Below are 22,071 nucleotides of genomic sequence, written 5' to 3' on the forward strand. Positions count from 1 at the left end.
ATATGTCTGACCTTCTGGACATTGGTTGACCTTCTCTCATCACATTCTCCAGTTGAGTGTGCAAAGTCTTTTGCTGCATATGCTACGGCAACTTCCATGCTGGAGAACAGTGCACTCTTGTGGGACAGCATTAAAACCAGCATGACAAAGCCCCTCTGCACCATGGAGTAGTTGACAAAGCAAAACTATACAAATGAAAGAGTAATCAATATGTATCTGGATTAATTTAGGCCGAATTAACATAGATGTACAGTGAATGTGTGTATTCTTAAGTCTTAGATTGTGAAAAAGGAAGTACTTATTCTAGTTTCCTTTTATGAATTGCTAGTTTCATATTTTCATATTATCTGCACATGTGAATTTTAGGAGGATATAACATTAAGAAAATTAGAAGAGAAGATTTATGAAACTATCATTTTATTTAGATAATATATGAATTACTCAGATTATCCTGCTTGAATAGTAAATACTACTTGAGTTATAAATAATTCTTTAGTACATAGAAAAAGAAACAGAAAATTATATGCACATTTGTGTAAAAAGGTATCAGTCATGTATAGAGTACTTGCAGAAAATGTGATCTGATATGATATGCATAATTCAAAAAGTTAATTTTTCATACTTTCATTCTATTTCCCACATAGACATAACTAGTTCGTGTTTGTTTTTAGAGCAATATTGAAGAATGAGATGACTGTGTACAATTATTGTACAATATTGTTTATTTTTACTTTTGAGTAGTAGTTTTATTAAAATGCACACTGCATATTCTGTGAATGCCATATGTTTATGTGTAATTTTATAAAATACTGTTATTTTATAAATATAATTTTTTGGAAATACTCAACTGCTATTAATAATATCTATAATATTTTAGAAATACGCAACTGTGACACCTATTAACACTCCATAGGTGTTTGTTAATGAATTTGTGATTGAGCAAATTAATAATTAGAACAAAAGTATGTCTATATGAAAACAAGCTTCAACACAAATACTTTAAAACTATATACCCTTACAAGCAAGTATTAAAATGGAGCACTTCACATTATTTAAACTATCCTCTCAATATAGTTGTGATGGAATTTGTATAAAATATGTCATTTTTAATTTTATTTTGTGTTGTCTTTGTTTTTTAATTCCAAAGAAGATTCTAGAATTACTTTTTCTCTACAAATCAAAATTTTCACTTAGTGGGCTCATTTAAAGTAAGACATACTTTTATCCTGTTATCTCCATTTAGCCAGATAGACTTGACACATGATCAGCATAGCCATGGAGAGATTGAGCTGCGGCGGCTCCCCGCTCTGAAATTCAATAAATAGAAAGCTGGCCGTGGTCTCTGAGGCTGTAGGTCTGGCACCTTTGAAATCATTACATTCCATTAAATACTCCTTCATTTATTTACTGCCTGCCTTTCATCATGAAATCAGAAAATGTCCTTTTTCATAGCAATATATTTTGGCCTGAGAACCTGAGCAGTCAATCCCAGGCAGCATTCTTATGCATAGCTGTAGACTTGTAATTAACATACTAGGTTGACAGTGGGATTACTGCGGTGGTTACCTGCTCCAACAACTTTGTCAATGGATATGTTGGTGGCATCCAATTCCTTAGCAAACTCATGAACTGCTTGGGTAGGGTCTTCGTAAGTGTGCGGGTCAACGTAAGTCCTGAGACCTGGAAGTTTTACTGTTTAAGGAAAGGAAGAAAGACATTTAGGAAGAAAGGCATTTATAAAACCTTTACCGTGTGAATTTATGATAACATTATTGGTTTCTAAAAAAATCCCCATGACATTAAACCGTAATGAAACAGAAAGAGGTACCACAATGAACTTTCTCTGTAAAAACACTAGAAGGAAAATGGACATTCAAGGAGGGGGTTCTTGAGGAGAGAAAAATGGTTCAGAATTGAGTAGGCCTAGTAATTACTACCAGTAGCAGCAGTGGGTGAATGCCATCACACTATCACACGTTTGTGACTCTGTAAATAGTGCGGTAACCAAATATCTATTATTGTGTCGCATGTGACAATAAAGGAAAGCTTGTGACATATTTTCATAAGGTGGAATAGCTGATGTAATTAGAGGATATAAAATGGCATGTCTTTCATCTGACACTATTCTGCTTTTATTAACAGTCACAATCAAAATTCCCCACTGCATTTATAGATTTACGTTAAGCTGTGAGTTTATGTATACATAATATGGGTATTATATGTATATACTAATACAGTTTAAATTAACTGAAATCTTATTATGTAGCTTTTCAACATGGTTAAAAGCAATATAAGTGCTCTCTATAAGTTTAATAATTGTGGTAAGGAGCTAAATTCCAAACATAAATCATATTTATAGCTTATTAAATATAAACGTTCTTCATAGTATATTTATTTATTGAATTTTTTTGAAGGTGAAAAATTTTCATGATGTTCTGCAATTAAAATAGCACAGACAAAAGATACAGGAGAATCATTATGGATTTGATATAATATTAATAAAATTCCTATCATTTGGAAATATAATTCATATTTGAAATAATTTGGTATGTTCAAGAAACTTTCTCTGAAAGAAAACTAAATTTTTAAAAAGGAAACCTAAAATCTATTAAAGTACATAAACATGCTCTAACATTAAAGGACACTGTAATTTAACTGCCACAGTATATATACTAATAATATTGATTTTGATTTTAATTTTCATAATGGTGAATAATATTAGTAAAATTATTTTAGCAAGGGACATGGATTCTTTCTTTTTTTTCTATCACTTTTTCCCAGCTTTATTGAAATATAATTGACATAACATTGTGTAGGTTTAAACTGTACAATGTGATCGTTTGATACACATATATATTGTGAAATATTTACCACAATAATATTAAAACATTCCTCATCTCACATTATTACCTTTTTTGTTGTTGTTAGCATGAGAATGTTAAAACTCTACTCTCATAGCAACTTCCTAGTGTACAATACAATAATGTTAACTAGAGTCACCATGCAGCACCTTCGATCCCCAGAAGTTGTTCATCTTCTAACTGAAAGCTTGTACTGTTTGACCAACATCTCCCCATATTCCCCATCCCTCATCCCCTGGCAACCACCATACTATTTTCTGTTTCTATGAGTTTGATATTTTTATATTCCACATGTGAATTCATAAAGTATTTGTCTTTCTCTCTCTGGCTTATTTCATTTAGCAAAATACCTTCAAGGTCCATCCATGTTGTCACAAATGGTAGGATTTCCTTCTTTTATATGGATAAATAATATTCCATTCTATAAATATACTTCATTTTCTTTATCCATTCATCTGTCAGTAGACACTTAGGTTATTTCCATGTCTTGACTGTTGTGAAAAATGCTATAGTAAACATGGAGGTGCAGATATACCTTTGAGATAGTGATTTCATTTCCTTTCAATATATACCCATCAGTAGGATTGCTGAACCATATTGTAGTTGTATTTTTAATTTTTTGAGAACCCTCTGTACTTTTCCAATATTGGTGATACCAATTTACATTCCCACCAACAGTGCACCAGATCTTCTTTTCTACACATCCTTGTCAGCATTTGTTATCTTTTGTCTTTTTGAGAATAGTCATGCTAACAGATGTGAGACAGTATCTCATTGTGATTTTGATTTGCATATCCCTGATGGTTAGTGGTATAGAGCTCCTTTTTATGTACTTGTTAGCCATTTGTATGTGTTCTTTGGAAAGAATGTCTATTCATGTCTTTTGTCCATTTTCTAATTGGATTGCTTGGGTTTTTGCTGTTGAGTTCCTTATGTATTTTGGGTATTAACCTCTTATCAGATATATGGTTTGCAAATATTTTTACCATTCTATAGATTCCCTTTTCTTTTCCTTAATTGTTTCTATTGCTGTGCAGAAGATTTTTAGTTTAATGTAGTAATGCTTGTTGATTTTGCATTTGTTGCTGGTGTTTTGGGGTTCATATCCAAAAATATCATTGCTAAGACCTATGTCAATGAGCTTTTTCTCTATTTTTGTTCTAAAATTTTATAAGTTCAGGTCTTATGTTGAAGTCCTTAATTCATTTTGAGTTACATTTTGTGAGTGATGTAAGATGATGGTGTAGTTTCATTCTTTTGCAAATGAATATCCAGTTCTCCCAACATCATTTAGTGAAGAAACTATCATTTCCCTATTGAGTATTCTTGGCTCCCTAGTTGGCCATATTCATGAGTTTAGTTCTGGGCTCTCAATCCTGCTCCATTGGTCTATGTGTCTGTTTTATGCCAGTACCATACTGTGTTTATTACTATAACTTTGTGATATAATTTGAAATCTGGAAGTGTGATGCCTCCAGCTTTCTAAGATTGCTTTGGCTATTTGAGGTCTTTGTAATTCCATATGAAATTTGGGATAGTTCCTTCTACTTCTCTGAAAAATGCCATTGGAATTTTGGTACAGATTACACTGGATCTATAGATGGTTTAGGTACTGGGGCCATTTTGACAATATTAACTCTTTAGATCCATGAGCATGGGCTATCTTGCGGTTTATTTGTGTCATCTTCAATTTCTTTTTTTTTTTAACATCTTTATTGAAGTATAATTGCTTTACAAGGTTGTGTTAGTTTTTGTTAATAACAAAGTGAATCAGCTATACATATACATATATCACCATATCTCCTCCCTCTTGTGTCTCTCTCCCACCCTCCTTATCCCACCCCTCTAGGTGGTCACAAAACACTGAGCTGATCTCCCTGTGCTATCCGGCTGCTTCCCACTAGCTATCTATTTTACATTTGGTAGTGTATATATGTCCATGCAACTCTCTCACTTTGTCCCAGCTTACCTTTCCCACTCCCTGTGTCCTCAAGTCCATTCTCTACGTCTGTGTCTTTATTCCTGTCCTGGCCCTAGGTTCTTAAGAACCACTTTTTTTTTTAGATACCATATATATGTGTTAGCTTACAGTATTTGTTTTTCTCTTTCTGACTTACTTCACTCTGTATGACAGTCTCTAGGTCCATCCACCTCACTACAAATAACTCAATTTCATTTCTTTATATGGCAGAGTAATATTCCATTGTATATATGTGCCACATCTTCTTTATCCATTCATCTGTCGATGGACACTTAGGTTGCTTCCATGTCCTGGCTATTGTAAATAGAGCTGCAGTGAACATTGTGGTACATGACTCTTTTTCAATTATGGTTTTCTCAGAGTATATGCCCAAGAGTGGGATTGCTGGGTCGTATGGTAGTTTTATTTTTAGATTTTTAAGGAATCTCCATTCTATTCTCCATAGTGGCTGTATCAATTTACATTCCCACCAACAGTGCAAGGGGGTTCCCTTTTCCCCACAACCTCTCCAGCACTTATTGTTTGTAGATTTTTTGATGATGGCTATTCTGACTGGTGTGAGGTGATACCTCGTTGTAGTTTTGACTTGTATTTCTCTAATGATTAGTGATGTTGAGCATCCTTTCATTTTTGTTGGCAATCTGTATATCTTCTTTGGAGAAATGCCTGTTTAGGGTCTTCTGCCTATTTTTGGAATGGGTTGTTTGTTTTCTTGATATTGAGCTGCATGAGCTTGTAAATTTTGGAGATTAATCCTTTGTCAGTTGCTTCATTTACAAATATTTTCTCCTATTCTAAGGGTTGTCTTTTCGTCTTGTTTACAGTTTCCTTTGCTGTGCAAAAGCTTTTAAGTTTCATTAGGCCCCATTTGTTTACTTTTGTTTTTATTTCCATTTCTCTAGGAGGTGTGTAAAAAAGGATCTTGCTGTGATTTATGTCATAGAGTGTTCTACCTATGTTTTCCTCTAAGAGTTTTATAGTGTCTGGCCTTCCATTTAGGTTTTTAATCCATTTTGAGTTTATTTTTGTGTATGGTGTTAGGGAGTGTCCTAATTTCATTCTTTTACATGTAGCTGTCCAGTTTTCCCAGCACCACTTCTTGAAGAGATTATCTTTTCTCCATTGTATATTCTTGCCCCCTTAATCAAAAATAAGGTGACCATATGTGTGTGGGTTTTTCTCTGGGTTTTCTATCCTGTTCCATTGATCTACATTTCTGTTTTTGTGCTGGTACCATACTGTCTTGATTACTGTAACTTTGTAGTATAGTCCGAAGTCAGGGAGCCTGATTCCTACAGCTCCATTTTTCTTTCTCAAGATTGCTTTGGCTATTCGGGGTCTTTTGTGTTTCCATACAAATTGTGAAATTTTTTGTTCTATTTCAGTGAAAAATGCCATTGGCAGTTTGATAGGTATTGCACTGAATCTGTAGATTGCTTTCAGTAGTAGAGTCATTTTCACAATGTTGATTCCTCTGATCCAAGAACATGGTATATCTCTCCATCTGTTTGTATCATCTTTAATTTCTTTCATCAGGGTCTTATAGTTTTCTGCATACAGGTCTTTTGTCTCCTTAGGTAGGTTCATTCCTAGGTATTTTATTCTTTTTGTTGCAATGACAAATGTGAGTGTTTCCATAATTTCTCTTTCAGATTTTTCATCATTAGTGTATAGGAATGCAAGAGATTTCTTTACATTAATTTTTTATCCTGCTACTTTACCAAATTCATTGATTAGCTCTAATAGTTTTCTGGTAGCCTCTTCAGGATTCTCTATGTATAGTATCATGTCATCTGCAAACAGTGACAGTATTACTTCTTCTTTTCCAATTTGGATTCCTTTTATTTCTTTTTCTTCTCTGATTGCTGTGGCTAAAACTTTCAAAACTATGTTGAATAATAGTGGTGAAAGTGGACGACCTTGTCTTGTTCCTGATCTTAGAGGAAATGGTTTCAGGTTTTCACCATTGAGAACGATGTTGGCTGTGGGATTGTCATATATAGCCTTTATTATGTTGAGGTAAGTTCCCTCTATGCCTACTTTCTGGAGGGTTTTTATCATAAATGGGTGTTGAAATTTGTCAAAAGCTTTTTCTACATCTACTGAGATGATCATATGGGTCTTCTCCTTCAGTTTGTTCATATGGTTTATCACATTGACTGATTTGCATATATTGAAGAATCCTTGCATTCCTAGGATAAGCCCCACTTGATCATGGTGTATAATCCTTTTAATGTGCTTTTGGATTCTGTTTGCTAGTACTTTGTTGAGGATTTTTGCATCTATGTTCATCAGTGATATTGGCCTGTAGTTTTCTTTCTTTGTGACATCTTTGTCTGATTTTGGTATCAGGGTGATGCTGGCCTCGTAGGATGAGTTTGGGTGTGTTCCTCCCTCTGCTATATTTTGGAAGAATTTGTGGAGGATAGGTGTTAGCTCTTCTCTAAATGTTGGACAGAATTTGCCTGTGAATCCATCTGGTCCTGGGTTTTTGTTTGTTGGAAGATTTTCCTTTTTTTTTTTTTTTTTTTTTTGCGGTACACAGGCCTCTCACTGTTGTGGCCTCTCCCGTTGCGGAGCACAGGCTCCAGACGTGCAGGCTCAGTGGCCATGTTTCATGGGCCCAGCCTCTCCACGGCATGTGGGATCTTCCTGGACAAGTGCATGAACCCATGTTCCCTGCATTAGCAGGCGAACTCTCAACAACTGCACCACCAGGGAGGCCGTGTTGGAAGATTTTTAATCACACTTTCAATTTCAGTGCTTGTGATTGGTCTGTTTATATTTTCTATTTCTTCCTGGTTCAGTCTCAGAAGGTTGTGCTTTTCTATGAATTTGTCCATTTCTTCCAGGTTGTCCATTTTATTGGCATACAGTTGCTTGTAGTAATCTCTCAAGATTCTTTGTATTTCTGCAGTGTCAGTTGTTACTTCTTTTTCATTTCTAATTCTGTTGGTTTGAGTTTTCTTTCATTTTTTCTGGATGAGTCTGGCTAGTAGTTTATCAATTTTGTTTATCTTCTCAAAGAACCGATTTTAGTTTTATTGATCTTTGTTATTGTTGCCTTCATTTCATTTCATTGATTTCTGATCTGATCTTCATGATTTCTTTCCTTCTGCTAACTTTGGGGTTTTCTTGCTCTTTCTCTAATCGCTCTCGGTGTAAAGTTAAGTTGTTTTTTTGAGATTTTTATTGCTTCTTGAAGTAGGATTGCATTGCTATAAACTGCCTTCTTAGAACTGCTTTGCTGCATCGCATAGGTTTTGGGTCGTCTTTTCATTGTCATTTATTTCTAGGTATTTTTGAATTTTCTCTTTGATTTCTTCGGTGATCTCTTGGTTGATTAGTAGTGTATTGTTTAGCCTCCATGTGTTTGTATTTTTTACAGATTTTTTCCAGTAATTCATATCTAGTCTCATTGTGTTGCAGTTAGAAAAGATACTTGATATGATTTCAACTTTCTTAAATTCACCAAGGCTTGATTTGTGACTCAAGATATGATTTATCCTGGAGAATGTTCCATGAGCACTTGAAAAGAAAGTGTATTCTGGTGTTTTTGGATGGAGTGTCCTATAAATATCAATTAAGTCCATCTTGTTTAATGTATCATTTAAAGCTTGTGTTTCCTTATTCATTTTTATTTTGGATGAGCTCTCCATTGGTGAAAATGGTGTGTTAAAGTCCCCTACTATGATTGTGTTACTGTTGATTTCCCCTTTTATGGCTTCTAGCATTTGCCTTATGTATTGAGGTTCTCCTATGTTGGTTCATAAATATTTACGATTGTTATATCTTCTTCTTGGATTGATCCCTTGATCATTATGTAGTGTCCTTCTTTGTCTTTTGTAATAGTTTTTATTTTAAAGTCTGTTTTGTGTGATATGAGAATTGCTACTCCAGCTTTCTTTTGATTTCCATTTGCAAGGATTATCTTTTACCACCCCCTCACTTTCAGTCTGTATGCATCCCTAGGTCTGAATTGGGTCTCTTGTAGACAGGATATGTACGGATTTTGTTTTTGTATCCTTTCAGCCAGTGTATGTCTTTTGGTTGGAGCATTTAATCTGTTTACATTTAAGGTAGTTATTGATATGTATGTTCCTATTACCATTTTCTTAATTGTTTTGGGTTTGTTATTTCAGGTCTTTTCCTTCTCTTGTGTTTCCTGCCTAGAGAAGTTCCTTTGGCATTTGTTGTAAAGCTGGTTTGGTGGTGCTGAATTCTCATAGCTTTTGCTTGTCTGTGAAGGTTTTAATTTCTCTGTCAAATCTGAATGAGATCCTTGCTGGATAGAGTAATCTTGGTTTTAGTTTTTTCCCTTTCGTCACTTTAAATATGTCTTGCCACTCCTTTCTGGCTTGCAGAGTTTCTGCTGAAAAATCAGCTATTAACCTTATGGGGATTCCCTTGTATGTTATTTGTTGCTTTTAATATTTTTTCTTTGTATTTAATTATCATAGTTTGATTAATATGTGTTGGCATGTTTCTCCTTGGATTTATCCTGTATGGGACTCTGCATTTCTTAGACTTGACTGACTATTTCCTTTCCCACATTAGGGAAGTTTTCAACTATAATCTCTTCAAATATTTTCTCAGTCCCATTCTCTTCTCTTCTTCTTCTGGGACCCCTGTAATTCGAATGTTAGTGCGTTTAATGTTGTCCCAGAGGTCTCTGAGACTGTCCTCAATTCTTTTCATTCTTTTTTCTTTATTCTGCTCTGTGGTAGTTATTTCCACTCTTTTATCTTCTAGGTCACGTATCCGTTCTTCTGCCTCAGTTATTCTGCTATTGATTCCTTCCAGAGAATTTTTAATTTCATTTTTTGTGTTGTTCATCATTGCTTGTTTGTTCTTTAGTTCTTCTAGGTCCTTGTTAAACGTTTCTTGTATTTTCTCCACTCTATTTCCAAGATTTTGGATCATCTTTTCTAACATTACTCTGAATTCTTTTTCAGGTAGACTGCCTATTTCCTCTTCATTTATTTGGTCTGGTGGTTTTTTACCTTGCTCCTTCATCTGCTGTGTGTTTTTCTGTCTTCTCATTTTGCCTAACTTACAGTGTTTGGGGTCTCCTTTTTGCAGGCTGCAGGTTCATAGTTCCCGTTGTTTTTGGTGTCTTCCCCCAGTGGCTAAGGTTTGTTCAGTGGGTTGTGTAGGCTTCCTGGTGGAGGGGACTAATGCCTGTGTTCTGGTGGATGAGGCTGGATCTTGTCTTTCTGGTGGGAAGGTCCATGTCTGGTGGTGTGTTTTGGGGTGTCTGTGGACTTATTATGATTTTAGGCAGCCTCTCTGCTAATGGGTGGGGTTGTGTTCCTGTCTTGCTAGTTGTTTGGCATATGGTGTCCAGCACTGTAGCTTGCTGGTCGTTGAGTAGAGCTGGGTCTTAGCATTGAGATGGAAGTCTCTGTGAGAGCTTTTGGCATTTGATATTACTTGGAGCCGGGAGGTCTCTGGTGGACCAATGTCCTGAACTCGGCTCTCCCACCTCAGAGGCAGAGACCTGACACCCGGCCGGAGCACTAAGACCCTGTCAGCCACATGGCTAAATAAAACTTTCTTGGCCTTTCACAGGTAACCTGACTCGGACAGAATGGATAGAGATGGGTAGGTGGAACTCGTAGAGTCGCAGGCACCTCCAATGCGTCCACTCTGGGCAGCTCCTCCCGGATAGCTGCCTGTGACTTACACAGGATCCCCAGTTGGGACATGGATTCTTAATGGTGATATATTTTTTCATTTGGTACACTATATTATTGAAGGTGTTTTTAATATCCTAAAATAACAAATAAAATCAGACATTATCTTTTTCTGATATCACTTTTTTTAAAAATGTATTTATTTATTTTTGGCTGCGTTGGGTCTTCATTTTTGCATGCAGGCTTTACCTAGTTGCGTGGAGTGGGGGTTACTTTTTGTTGCCGGGTGTGGGCTTCTCATTGTGGTGGCTTCTCTTGTTGCAGAGAGCAGGCTCTAGGGCACGCAGGCTCAGTATATGTGGCACATGGGCTTAGCTGCTCTGCAACATGCGGATCTTCCCAGACCAGGGCTTGAACCCATGTCCCCTGTCCCCTGCATTGGCAGGCAGATTCTCAACCACTGCGCCACCAGGGAAGTCTCTGATATCACTTTTTAATAGAAGAATCTTACTGGCAAAATTGCAGCTGAACATTCTGGAATTACTGAAGATTCTTTGAGCCAGTTTTGTATAATAGTTCATATGAAATAGATGTAGGGACTGTGATGACAGCAATTGTTCCTAAGAGCCTTCATCACAATGGACATTTGGCCAATGAGTCCAGGATTTCAGAGTCTGGGCTAAGACATGATTAGTTTGTTGATCTACAGGGTGACTTTGTGAATCTCATGTTACCTCACATAATAATTTATGTTCCTGGGAAGCTTCCATAGAGGTTTTGAGTAAAAAAATATAGGCATAAGAATAAATGGATTATGAAAGATGGGAGGTAAAGACTATTTTCCTTAGCTACTTCTTCAGATGGTTTTTTTTTTTTTTTTTTTCGGTACGCGGGCCTCTCATTGTTGTGGCCTCTCCCGTTGCGGAGCACAGGCTCCGGACGCACAGACTCAGTGGCCATGGCTCACGGGCCTAGCCACTCTGCGGCATGTGGGATCTTCCCGGACCGGGGCACGAACCCATGTCCCCTGCATCAGCAGGCGGACCCTCAACCACTGCGCCACCAGGGAAGCCCTCTTCAGATGATTTTGAGACAGCAAAATGGGAGTGGGAGGTGAGGGAGCACATGGAAAATGTAGGAGAAGATAGGTCAGTGCCACTCCTCCCTCTGCCTGGTGTTGACCCTGACACTGCAAAAGACTGGCCACTCTCCATCCAGAGGCAGAGTGTAGATAATTTGAGATGACACCCATATCTAGGGAGTCAACATCCACCAAAATGGGGAAATAGTAAGTTTTTTGCCCTTTCTTTGGGCAAACTGTGAGTGGAGTAGCTTTTGAAGAACTCTACTTTTCTAGTTCTTCCACTTTGAATAGCGCAGCACAAAGAATCTGCTAAGCATCAGAGAAAGAAAGCTCTGGAAAACTTGCTCTTCAAGTGCCTAGCATTGAGTGCCTGTTATTGTAGTTAGTGCCCAGTAAATGACAGAGACTATGGCCATTACCAGTATCTTCATGTTAAGAATGCTTATTCACAAATATGAATATCACTGAGGTTTCCCAGAGACAGAATTTGGGCTTAGAAATGCCCGTTTCTTTGGAGCTCATGCATCAGTTTGCATGCTTCTGCTGTTTATTATAAACATCATTTCTTTCTATAAACACAGTCAGTCTTTAGTACAGTGGCCTACTATAATTTATTACCACACTAAAACTATTTCTACATTATCAGTACTAAAACACTTTACTGTTGAAACAAGAAACAGATTAAGGAAAGCTATCATACTTTTCTTGCTTTGGGGTAAGGAAAACAGTAAAAGTAACCATAGATTTAATAAAAGACGTTAGGAAATGAAGTCTTCTCAGAATCTTTTTGTTTAGTCAATTTGGTTACATTTTAAAGAAGACAGTCAAATGGAGGCTAGAATATGTGATCATCCAATTTTGATTTTCCACTAGTCATAGTAAAGTCAGGAAACGGTAAGTTAAGAAAATCTAGCATTCCTTTCCAAGGGAAAAAATAGCACTTTTAAAAATAAGGTGAAAATGAAATTTTTTTCCTGGTAAACAATCACAAGTATTTTACCTTGCTGAACTTAAGGAAATCAATTTGGGAGAGACTTACTGGCAAAATAGGGGTATGGGGTTAAGAGATACGAATTACTACATATAAACTAGATAAGCAACAGATATACTGTTATCGCACAGGGAATTATAGCCATTATCTTGTAATAATTTTTAATGGCATATAATCTGTAAAAATCCTGAATCACTATGCTATACATCTGAAACCAATATAATATTGTAAATCAACTATACTTAAATTAAAAAAAGGAATTGACAAAGAAGATTATAAAATGAGTTGTTAGGAACAATGTCTCAAACATTTTAAATAAGTGCTGGCTTCAAACAGCCTTGAAAGTGTGCTTTAGAGTTACCATTCCATTCCTGTCAGCCCTAGAGAGTATATGTATTACTAACTAATCTAAAAATTAAATAGTCATTCCCAAATAAAATCAATCAATTCATTGTGATTGATTAAAGTTAAGTAAATTGCTTTTCTATCTGCATGACATTTAGGGAAACAATACAAGTATAAACACACGCACACATCTCCAAGAAAAATGGCCTGTTCACTGTGGGAGCTTTGACTGCTGATTTTTAACTGCTGTCCCCAGAGGTTCCAGGAATCAGGTGATTCAGGATGCAAGCACATAATCCCTTCACACCAATAATTAAGAGCAACACACAGAGTAACTGGGCTGTGTCAAGAAAACCAGATAATAAACACATGCACACGTGTTAAGCTGCACTACTTTACAGCTCATTCTGTGCAAACACAGTAATTTACATTTCCATTTTACCAGCATGAGTTGCCCTAAGGATAGCAAAAAAGTAAAAAGGCGCGGCCAGAGAGGGCAAGGGGACAGGATCTTAGGAGGTGAAACACATTTCTTTCCTTTTGAAGCAATATTATAGGATTTGTAACAAGGCTGGAGGGAATAGTTCATAGCTAGAGCTTTTCAAAGTAATACAAAATAAATGGTCTGAAGTAAACCAGCTGTAGCATTAAGACGCAGAAAGTTTATGACATGCATATACTTTATGCCCTTGCAGCTAGGATAAAACACATTTCTTTTTTGTTTGGCTATCATAAGGATATTATGCATTTGAAGAAAATTAAAGTTTCAGCAAACTCCACCATAAAAAGCAACAGCTAAAGCAGATTGAAGTGATAGAGAAAGCTGCTTACAATTGGCACACAGAAATTTATCAGTGCTGCAAGTTCATGAGGTGTATAATTCCTGTATAAAGAACCAAATCAATATGGTCTTGCCCTAAAGACAATATTTATATCGATTGTCCAACTCAGATTAAGAACAACTTAATCCACAGGAATGCAACTACTCTGACTAATTTATGCATGGTGAATGTGACTCAGTGTTTTGTGGGATTGTGAAGAAAAAGCTAGATAAATATCCTGTGATTTGTTCATGCACTCTTTTAAGACTTTTGAGTTGGTAACCTAACTAATCTGGAATGAGATATTGATATTAGGAAGGTGACACTTGGGCTTTTTTGTGACTTATTCTGCAATGACTTCAATGAGATGGACGAAACAAACAGTGCTCTCTGCAACCTCTGCCATTCTGTCCATCCTACTTCAATTTACATTTTGGAAAACATTTTTTTTTTTTTCAATCTACTACATTCCTCCTACATGGTAGCAACAGGTCATCAAGTTTTTACTGTCAAGCTACAACTTTTAGATGGAAAGCCAATTACTGATACAAAGTATGTTGAACTGAAAGTTATTTTCAGAAAGCAAAAGTGAAAGCCAAAGAAACTAATGCTTACAAGACTATATTAATTACATTGAGATTATTTGAGAGCATATAGGCATGAGTATGGTCTCTGTACTAATTTCCATGAGAACATGCTATTCCCTTTAAGGCTGATGATTAGTAATTGCCACAATAACCCAGCCATAGTTTGGAAAAGCAAAACACCTGGAATGATTTGTTTCACCAGAAGAAAAAAAAATGAGTCTTTTTATTAGATATAAACACTTGGTTTCTTAAAAGAGTATTTCTTTCAGAGAAATATTAAAAAGAGACTAAATTGATTTGTATTAAAATAAGGGGCAAAAGCCCTGGTATTCCTACCAGTTGGATATCATGTACCTCCAAAATAAACAGTTTATTCTAAAGGCTCTCCCCTGGTTGGTTGACAAAGTGGAATAAGCCGTTTCACATAAACAGAGGTTGTTTATATTTACTTGGCAGTTAGGAAAGGGAAAAGGCTCCTATTTAGATTTTAGCAAATAGTTAGTAATAAGGAAATTGAAGATATGCTTTGCCTTTCAGCCACGCGGAGCCGACTATAATATCTACTCCCCATCATGTGTATTATTTGAATATAAACCACCAGTTACCCTTCACGTTAGCTTAAGTATGCTGAAATGCAGCCATGTAAAAATTACTTAATGCAGAGCCGTGGATTCCCTTCTCTGTTTAAAATAAATTTGACTTGCTCGATTTTCCCATAAAACTACTTTTGAATTCTCTTTGTCAGGGGGGAAGTTATCCAATTACAAATCAACAACTGCTAAAGCTGAAATGGTAAAGCCAAAACGGCAGCAAATAGTTTAGAAACTTACAATGTCCATTCCCAAAATGAAGTCTTTTTTCATCCGCACCATGTTTTGACTTGTTATAGCCACAGAACCTAGAGGTAAATCAAAGGAAGAGAACACAGAAAGAAAATATACTTAAAACAATTATGTATGTTCAGAATGTGCAAAGCACAAAAAATAAAGCATTTTGCACAAACAATTAAATGCTTTAGTGAAAGTTTAATGACTTCATATTTTCTAAATCCTCTAGAGAAAGCCTCTTTCTCTGGGGACCCTGGAGAGCTGCCTAATGAGGAGATATGGAGAGATGCTACCCCACTGTGCAGACCCCTTCAGTTCAGTTTTTATAATGGCCCTAGAAAGTGTTTATAGTATTTTTTTAAAAAACGACTGCTGTTAGAATGAATGAAGGGTAAAGTTTCCATTGTTAGTGATTAGTGCTGTGCAGTGTTACCAGTGTTCTGGGTGAGAAAGTGTCAGGGAAATCTGGGGTGTATTTGATGAGAGAAGGGATAATTGAAAAAAGAAAGTAAAAACCAAGAGTGAGGTCAAAAGAAGTGGTGGGTGTTGGAGACTGCGGCAAGAATTTAATGAAAAAAAGAAACTCAAAACTAAAGATGGAGAATCAAAAGAAAGGGAGGAAAAAAAGAAATATCTACAAGTGGAGACATTCTTATTGTTAAAATATTTTATTGACCACACTTTTCAGATTTTAGTGGCAATTGAGGGGAGCAAGCAATGCAATAATGAAAGTAAGTCATAAAACAGACTGTGAACTCACCTCCCAATCAAAATGTAGGTGACAACTGCGAGGAGAATAATTGCTACTGCCGCTGAAATGGCAATCATTACCACTTGGCTATTTTCCCCGGAAATGGAGAAAGCTGTGAGGTTGGAGAGAAAAAATAAGAAACGACCAGGCATTAACACATCATAACTAACATCTACGTGAAAATGTTGATAAATTAAGTCCTATTTATTTTGCTTTTACCTAAAATATGGTTTGTTGTCTGATACAATGTAAAAAGAATTCTTCACTGAGTGTAAAAAATAGACATTTTATATAATTTTACTTGAAATTTCTGATTAATAAGATTAAATACTCTGCTTTCACTGACATCAATCAAAACTATTTGGGCATCTACTGCATAAAATATCCTGACTGGTTTTCTCTATACTCATTGGCAAGAAACTCATCAAATAAACAGTAATTATCAGAGAAATATAGGGAATAGGTAAGATTTCCCAGAATGAAACTATAAAAGCGTTCTCATTAGCTTGTTTAGTCTCCAGTATCTGTATTTATTTAAAAGGTGGTATCATACCTGTCCTATGGACCTCAACACATGTTACCAACAAATTGTTCCTGTCCCTGTATTTCCTACCTTTGTAGATGGCCCATCATTCATTCACTCACCAACATGAGGTATTGGCAAAAATTGTCCAGGAGCCAAATCTGGCCTGCCATCAGTTTTTGTATAGCTCAGAAGCTTAGAAAAATTTACATTTTTTTAATGGTTGCAAAAAGTCAAAAGAAGATTCTGTGATATATGAAAATTATATAAAATTCAAATTTTTGTGTCTATAAATAAAATTACATTGGAACACAGCCACATTCATTTATTTGTACATTATCTATGGCTGCTTTTATGCTACAATTAGCCAAGTTAGGTAGGAGCAACAGAGACTGTATGTACACAAAGCCTAAAATATTTATTCTCTAGCCCCTTACAGAAAATGTTTACTGACCCTTGACCTAAACCAATGATTCTCTAACTTTAATGTTCACATAAATCATTTGAGGACCTTTTGGAAAAAGCAGTTTCTGTTTCAGTCAGTCTGGAGCGGGGACTGAGACTGTGCATATCTTATGAGCCCCCAGTGATGCTGATGTTGCCGATTGCAGACTACAACATTTTGAGTAGCAAAGATGTAGACCATAAATATAAAGTCACCTTGTCCTCTCCCTCTCCTGATTTTTCTATATCCAATTAATCACCAAACTCTTTTAAATATTTTACTTTCTGTCTTCACTTCTCTCCTGGATTACAGTAAGAAATTCCCAATGGATCTCTACTTGCAGGCCTTTCCTATCTTCTACCTGGCCACCAGAGTATTCCTTCTAAGCCATGAGTTTGATTATGTCATTCTCATGCAGGGCTCTCCATCACTTTCTGGATAAAATGCATGTAAAACCATTTAGGATCTGTTCTCTGACTAAATCCCCAGGCTCACCTGCTAACAAAATCCATAAGCATTCTAATCTCTACACTCTCTAAAATATACTCAGTTCCTGGAACATTCCCTCTCATGCACTCATACTTTAATATTTATTGTTTTTGTAGTAAATGCTGATTAAACAAATGAATCAGTGCTGTATCAAAAGAAAAGCTCAGAAGAGAAGGTTTAGTTATACTATCAGCTCTCCAGAAGCCAATATCACATCTTGAACCTGATGAAAAATCTAAGGTTGGAAGTTTTTCTCTAAGATAATGCAGTTTAGGGAATAAATGATGTAAATAAAGAAACATGGCAGATAGGCTGTTAAAAGTTTTTCTAAGCATCTGAAAAAAAGAACTCAGAGTGTGGCAGGATGGTATACTCATAATATAAACTGTTGCAAGCACTTTATTCTTTACTATCAGAAAACTATTGTTTACGCCACGTGGCAGTCGTGGGAGTGCCTGTTAGGATCTCCCTACTGCCAAGCCTGCAGTGGGCAGACAGCTCGCAGCTGCTGCACCTTCAGGATCCACTGCAGCCACGCTCTCCTCAATGACAAAACATGGCAAGGGGACTGCAGCCAGGCCATTTCTGCCCAATGCAGCGGTCCTGTAAGGGCAATCTTCATGCTGAGGCTCCCCGTTGGTTTGGTGAGACCCTCACAGCTGCATTGCTCTCTGAGGGTCCCCCTCCTTAACCCTCTGCCTTCTCTCTGTCTTCATAGATGGCTGACCTACATCTCAGTCTCAGGCTCTGCTTGGCCATTTCTGTTCCTCCCCTTTTACCTTTTATCTGTATCCCCACACTCCCTGAAGCTCACACAATTCCACCTTAATATCTGCTTCACAGAAGACATGGACTGATACATTCCTCTCCACTGGCTATAGATCTGTGAATCATTTGTAAATGACTTAACCTTGTAATTCAATAATGCTCCATGAACATATAATAATCACTTTATCTCATGCTTTTCACTTTGCATAGTGTAGCAACTTATAAAGAGCAGCAAGTTCTGAATTCGCTGGTAAGTTTTAGCCAGTTTGTAAAATAAATGTCAGTGAAACTGGTAGAAACATGATAGAAAAAAGAAGAATTCTCTATTTCTTTTCTTGTCAAAGACAGGATTAAACTAGACCTCTCTACAATTTCCTCTAGCTCTAGATATCTATGAATCCCAGAGACTATCTAAAAGCACATAACCAAATCAGATCATTTTTGGTTACTGAATTGGCAAACATTTGAATGAATAGTATTGATTAAATTGTGTGTTATACAGTTGTCTAATAATTTTATGTGGCATACTGGCAAAAACTGATACCTATTATGTCAGGAATTCAGTTTGAATATGTTTTCCCACAAGCACACTGCTCCCCCTGGCTCTAGTCTCTTCCCATTTTTGTCCATCCTACACATGCTGTCCACTCTGCCTAAAGCAGACTGGCAAGGAGTCCGTTCTCGTGAACCAGAATGACTGGCTTTGTACCAATCTGCTGTGTGACATAATAATATGATTGTTGTGAGGATTAAAGGAGTTAATACAAGTTAAACGCCTAGAACAGTGCTAAACATACAATAAGGGTTTAATAAATGTTATATATTTTTATTATTTCATTTTCCCAGTAAAGAATTGGCAAAAGTACTCCATATCCCACAAAATTACATATGAATATCTAATCTTGGTATATAAAGTTCTCTATATAATGATTCCATTCTACCTTTGTCAGGCTTTCTTAATGTCCCCTAAAAATAGGGTCCAAGAGATTAAAGTTGCTGCATACCCATTCATTAAAAACAACAAAAAGGCAGTGTGAAACATTTAGGAGTGCTGACTAAATTGTCCCTGAGCTAATCTTCTTGAATAGTAATATCCAGTAGAATCCTCCATTTCCAGATCTCAGCTTTATCCCACATACTTTTGCTCTGGAAATTCCTTGGATGTTCAAATTATGTACGATTTATTTAAACACAAAACAAACACACACACACAGACACACAGACATACACACACACCCCGAGTGCTTACTATACTATTATACCAGGTAATATTTTAAGCACTTTACAAACAACAATTAATTTAATCAACATAAAAACCCTATTGAGTCATGCACGATGATCTTTCCCAATTTACAGACAGGGAAGCTGAGGCAGTGAAAGTTGAAGCAGCTTGTCGAGGTCATCCCAATACATGGCAGCTCCCTTTAGGGTTCTTTCTCTAACTCCTACATTGTGCCTGCCTTTCTCAAGCACAAAGCACACACTCTGGATTCAGTTTCTGCCCACTGAGGCTTTCCAGACAGATGGACTGCCTGTTTTCCCAAACATGTCACACTGTTTCTTAAAGTCTGGGACTTCTTGCTTTGGTGGATGTCACCTTTGTTCTAGGAAGGTCCTTTTACTCATATACACTCTATGCTTTCTGTGGGACTTTTAGCATGACCTTTTTTTTTTTTATTAATATGCAATAGCAGCACTGGATCAGTACTCCAAAATCTGGAGGCTCACTGACTCCACTTACTAGCTATGCAATCTCAGAAAAAACATATAAAACTCTGTGTCCTAGACCATGGCTAAAAGGAAATCATAGTATCTTAATAGCTTATAGAACAGGATCAAATGAAATGTTTACGCAAATGCTTTTCATACTGTCACAAAAATACATGGGTTCTAAAATCAGATCGATCATTTACCAATTGTATAACTTTAGAAATCTTACTTAACCTCCCTATGCCTCAGTTTCCTCTTCTGTAAAGTGATGATAATAAATGTAAAGCACTGACACATAAATAGTAAGAAACTTTAAAGCACTTAGGGAAATATATAATCCACTATGCCTCTATATTGTTACTGTAAACAAGATCAAAAAATACTAATTAAATTCCAGGTAGAAATACACTATTTTCTACTAAGAAACATTTATATGTGTTATGAATAAAACTTTATAATTAAAAAATAATAAAAACTAGAATAAGCAGCAAACCATTAAAGAAATCCAAACATGAGCCTTTTTTTAATATCTTTTAAATATCAATCTATAACAAATAAGACTCTTAAATCCTTAGAGTTTTTATGAATATATCATTTTGATTTATAAAAACGGAGAGTTTTGATTTTTGTCTTTTTTCCCCTTAAGACAAAAGGTAATTTTTAAACCTATATTTACTTATATTTAAAGTCTGGAAGAATTCTATGGTAAAGCAGTAAGAGTAAACTAATTTAAAAAAAAAATCAAACTGTGCAACTCAAAGATTTTTATAAAAGGAGAGGAGGGATATTAAAAAAGTTCCCTCTCTATGCTCTTTTCATCTGCTCTATCAATCAATGGAAATATAGCAAATATAAAACTTATTTGAAAAAGCCCTAAGACCCTTAATTTTTTAAATGGGCTATTTCTTAAACCTCAGACGCTGAAGCCTCATTAGATGATCATGCATAACACTACCACAACTATATCTGTGGTAAATCTGGAATCACGTTAAAATTTTAGAATTTGTTGTTGTTGTTGCAAATTTATTTATCAGATAGGGTTAAGTGCTAATTAAGAACAAGAGAGGTTAGACTGATATTCCAAAATATGCATCAATATAATACATATTTATCTAATGGTGTTCTGCCCCTCTTGCCCCCCAATATGCCTAATTTCTACCACATGATATAATAAACATTTGATTTTTATATCTCTGTGATTTGTGATCTCTCTTGCTACAGCAAATCTAGGTTTTGTTGTTAATTCCAATAACTATTTAAAAGTTTGAAAAAATTCAATCTATAATCATTTCAAAACAAAGAACTTTCTTTGCTCCACTTAAAGTTTACAAAAAGATTTAGAATTACAAATATTAAATTGCAATTATATTTTGTTATTGTGTCATCTAAAATTTTTAATTTGTTTTAAACCTTGTTCACATGGATTTCCATGGTATTTTGCAGCATTTTGTTTCTAATGTCCTCAAAGAGTGATTTCTCCAAATTCATTCCATCACAGCAGGATTAGGAGAGGTCTTGAAGTACAGTCTCCACATCTGAGACTTGAATCCCCTTCGATATCCAAGGGGGAATGGTTCTAGGACCCCCTACAGATATCAAAATCTGAGGATGCTCATGTCCCTTACATAAAGTGGTGTAGTATTTGCATATAACCTAAGCACATCCTGCCCTATAATTTAAACCATCTCTAGATTACTTACAACACCTAATACAACTTAATGCTATGTAAATAGTTGCTGGATTGCCACAAACTAAAGCTGTGCTTTCTGGAACTTTCTGGAATTTTTTTGTATATATTATATCTATATAATATACATTAAATTTTATTGAAGTATACTTGATTTACAATGTATTAATTTCTGCTGTACAGCAAAGTGACTCAGTTATACATATATAGATTATTTTTCAAATTCTGTCATATTCTTTTCCATTATGGGTTATCACAGGATATTAGATATAGTTTTGTATATTTTTGATCCAAGGTTGGTTGGATCTACGGATGTGGAACCTGTGGATCTGGAGGGCCAAGTGTGTAGATTTATGTTTTTGAGGATGGCAGCTCTCCTTTGAGTAGAAGAATTGTCATGCTTCAGCTGTGAGATAATAATTTCTAACACTAGATTCTTATACCCTGTAGAAGGTAGAGCTTGTTATTGTAAACAGCATTTCTAATTGTTTGACAAAAAGTGTGCCATAAAATACTTACTTTACCATATTAACTTAAACAACTTTTATAATTTTTGTTAATCTTG

General features: G+C 35.8%; 1 protein-coding gene across 2 annotated transcripts in view; it reads right to left on the bottom strand.

Annotated features, from left to right (window-relative positions):
* Nucleotides 1–22,071, bottom strand: part of EPHA3 (EPH receptor A3) — a gene marked incomplete at its 5' end in the record, with an annotated part of 363,089 nt that overhangs the window by 53,888 nt on the left and 287,130 nt on the right. For both annotated transcript variants that reach the window (XM_082655447.1, XM_082655446.1), the window contains 3 exons: nt 1,567–1,692; nt 15,137–15,204; nt 15,894–15,996. In XM_082655447.1, the coding sequence (XP_082511573.1) occupies nt 1,567–1,692; nt 15,137–15,204; nt 15,894–15,996 (297 nt within the window). The remainder of the gene's footprint in view (nt 1–1,566; nt 1,693–15,136; nt 15,205–15,893; nt 15,997–22,071) is intronic.

Source organism: Grampus griseus (assembly GCF_964374135.1).
Source record: "Grampus griseus genome assembly, chromosome: 5".
NCBI lineage: Eukaryota > Metazoa > Chordata > Mammalia > Artiodactyla > Delphinidae > Grampus > Grampus griseus.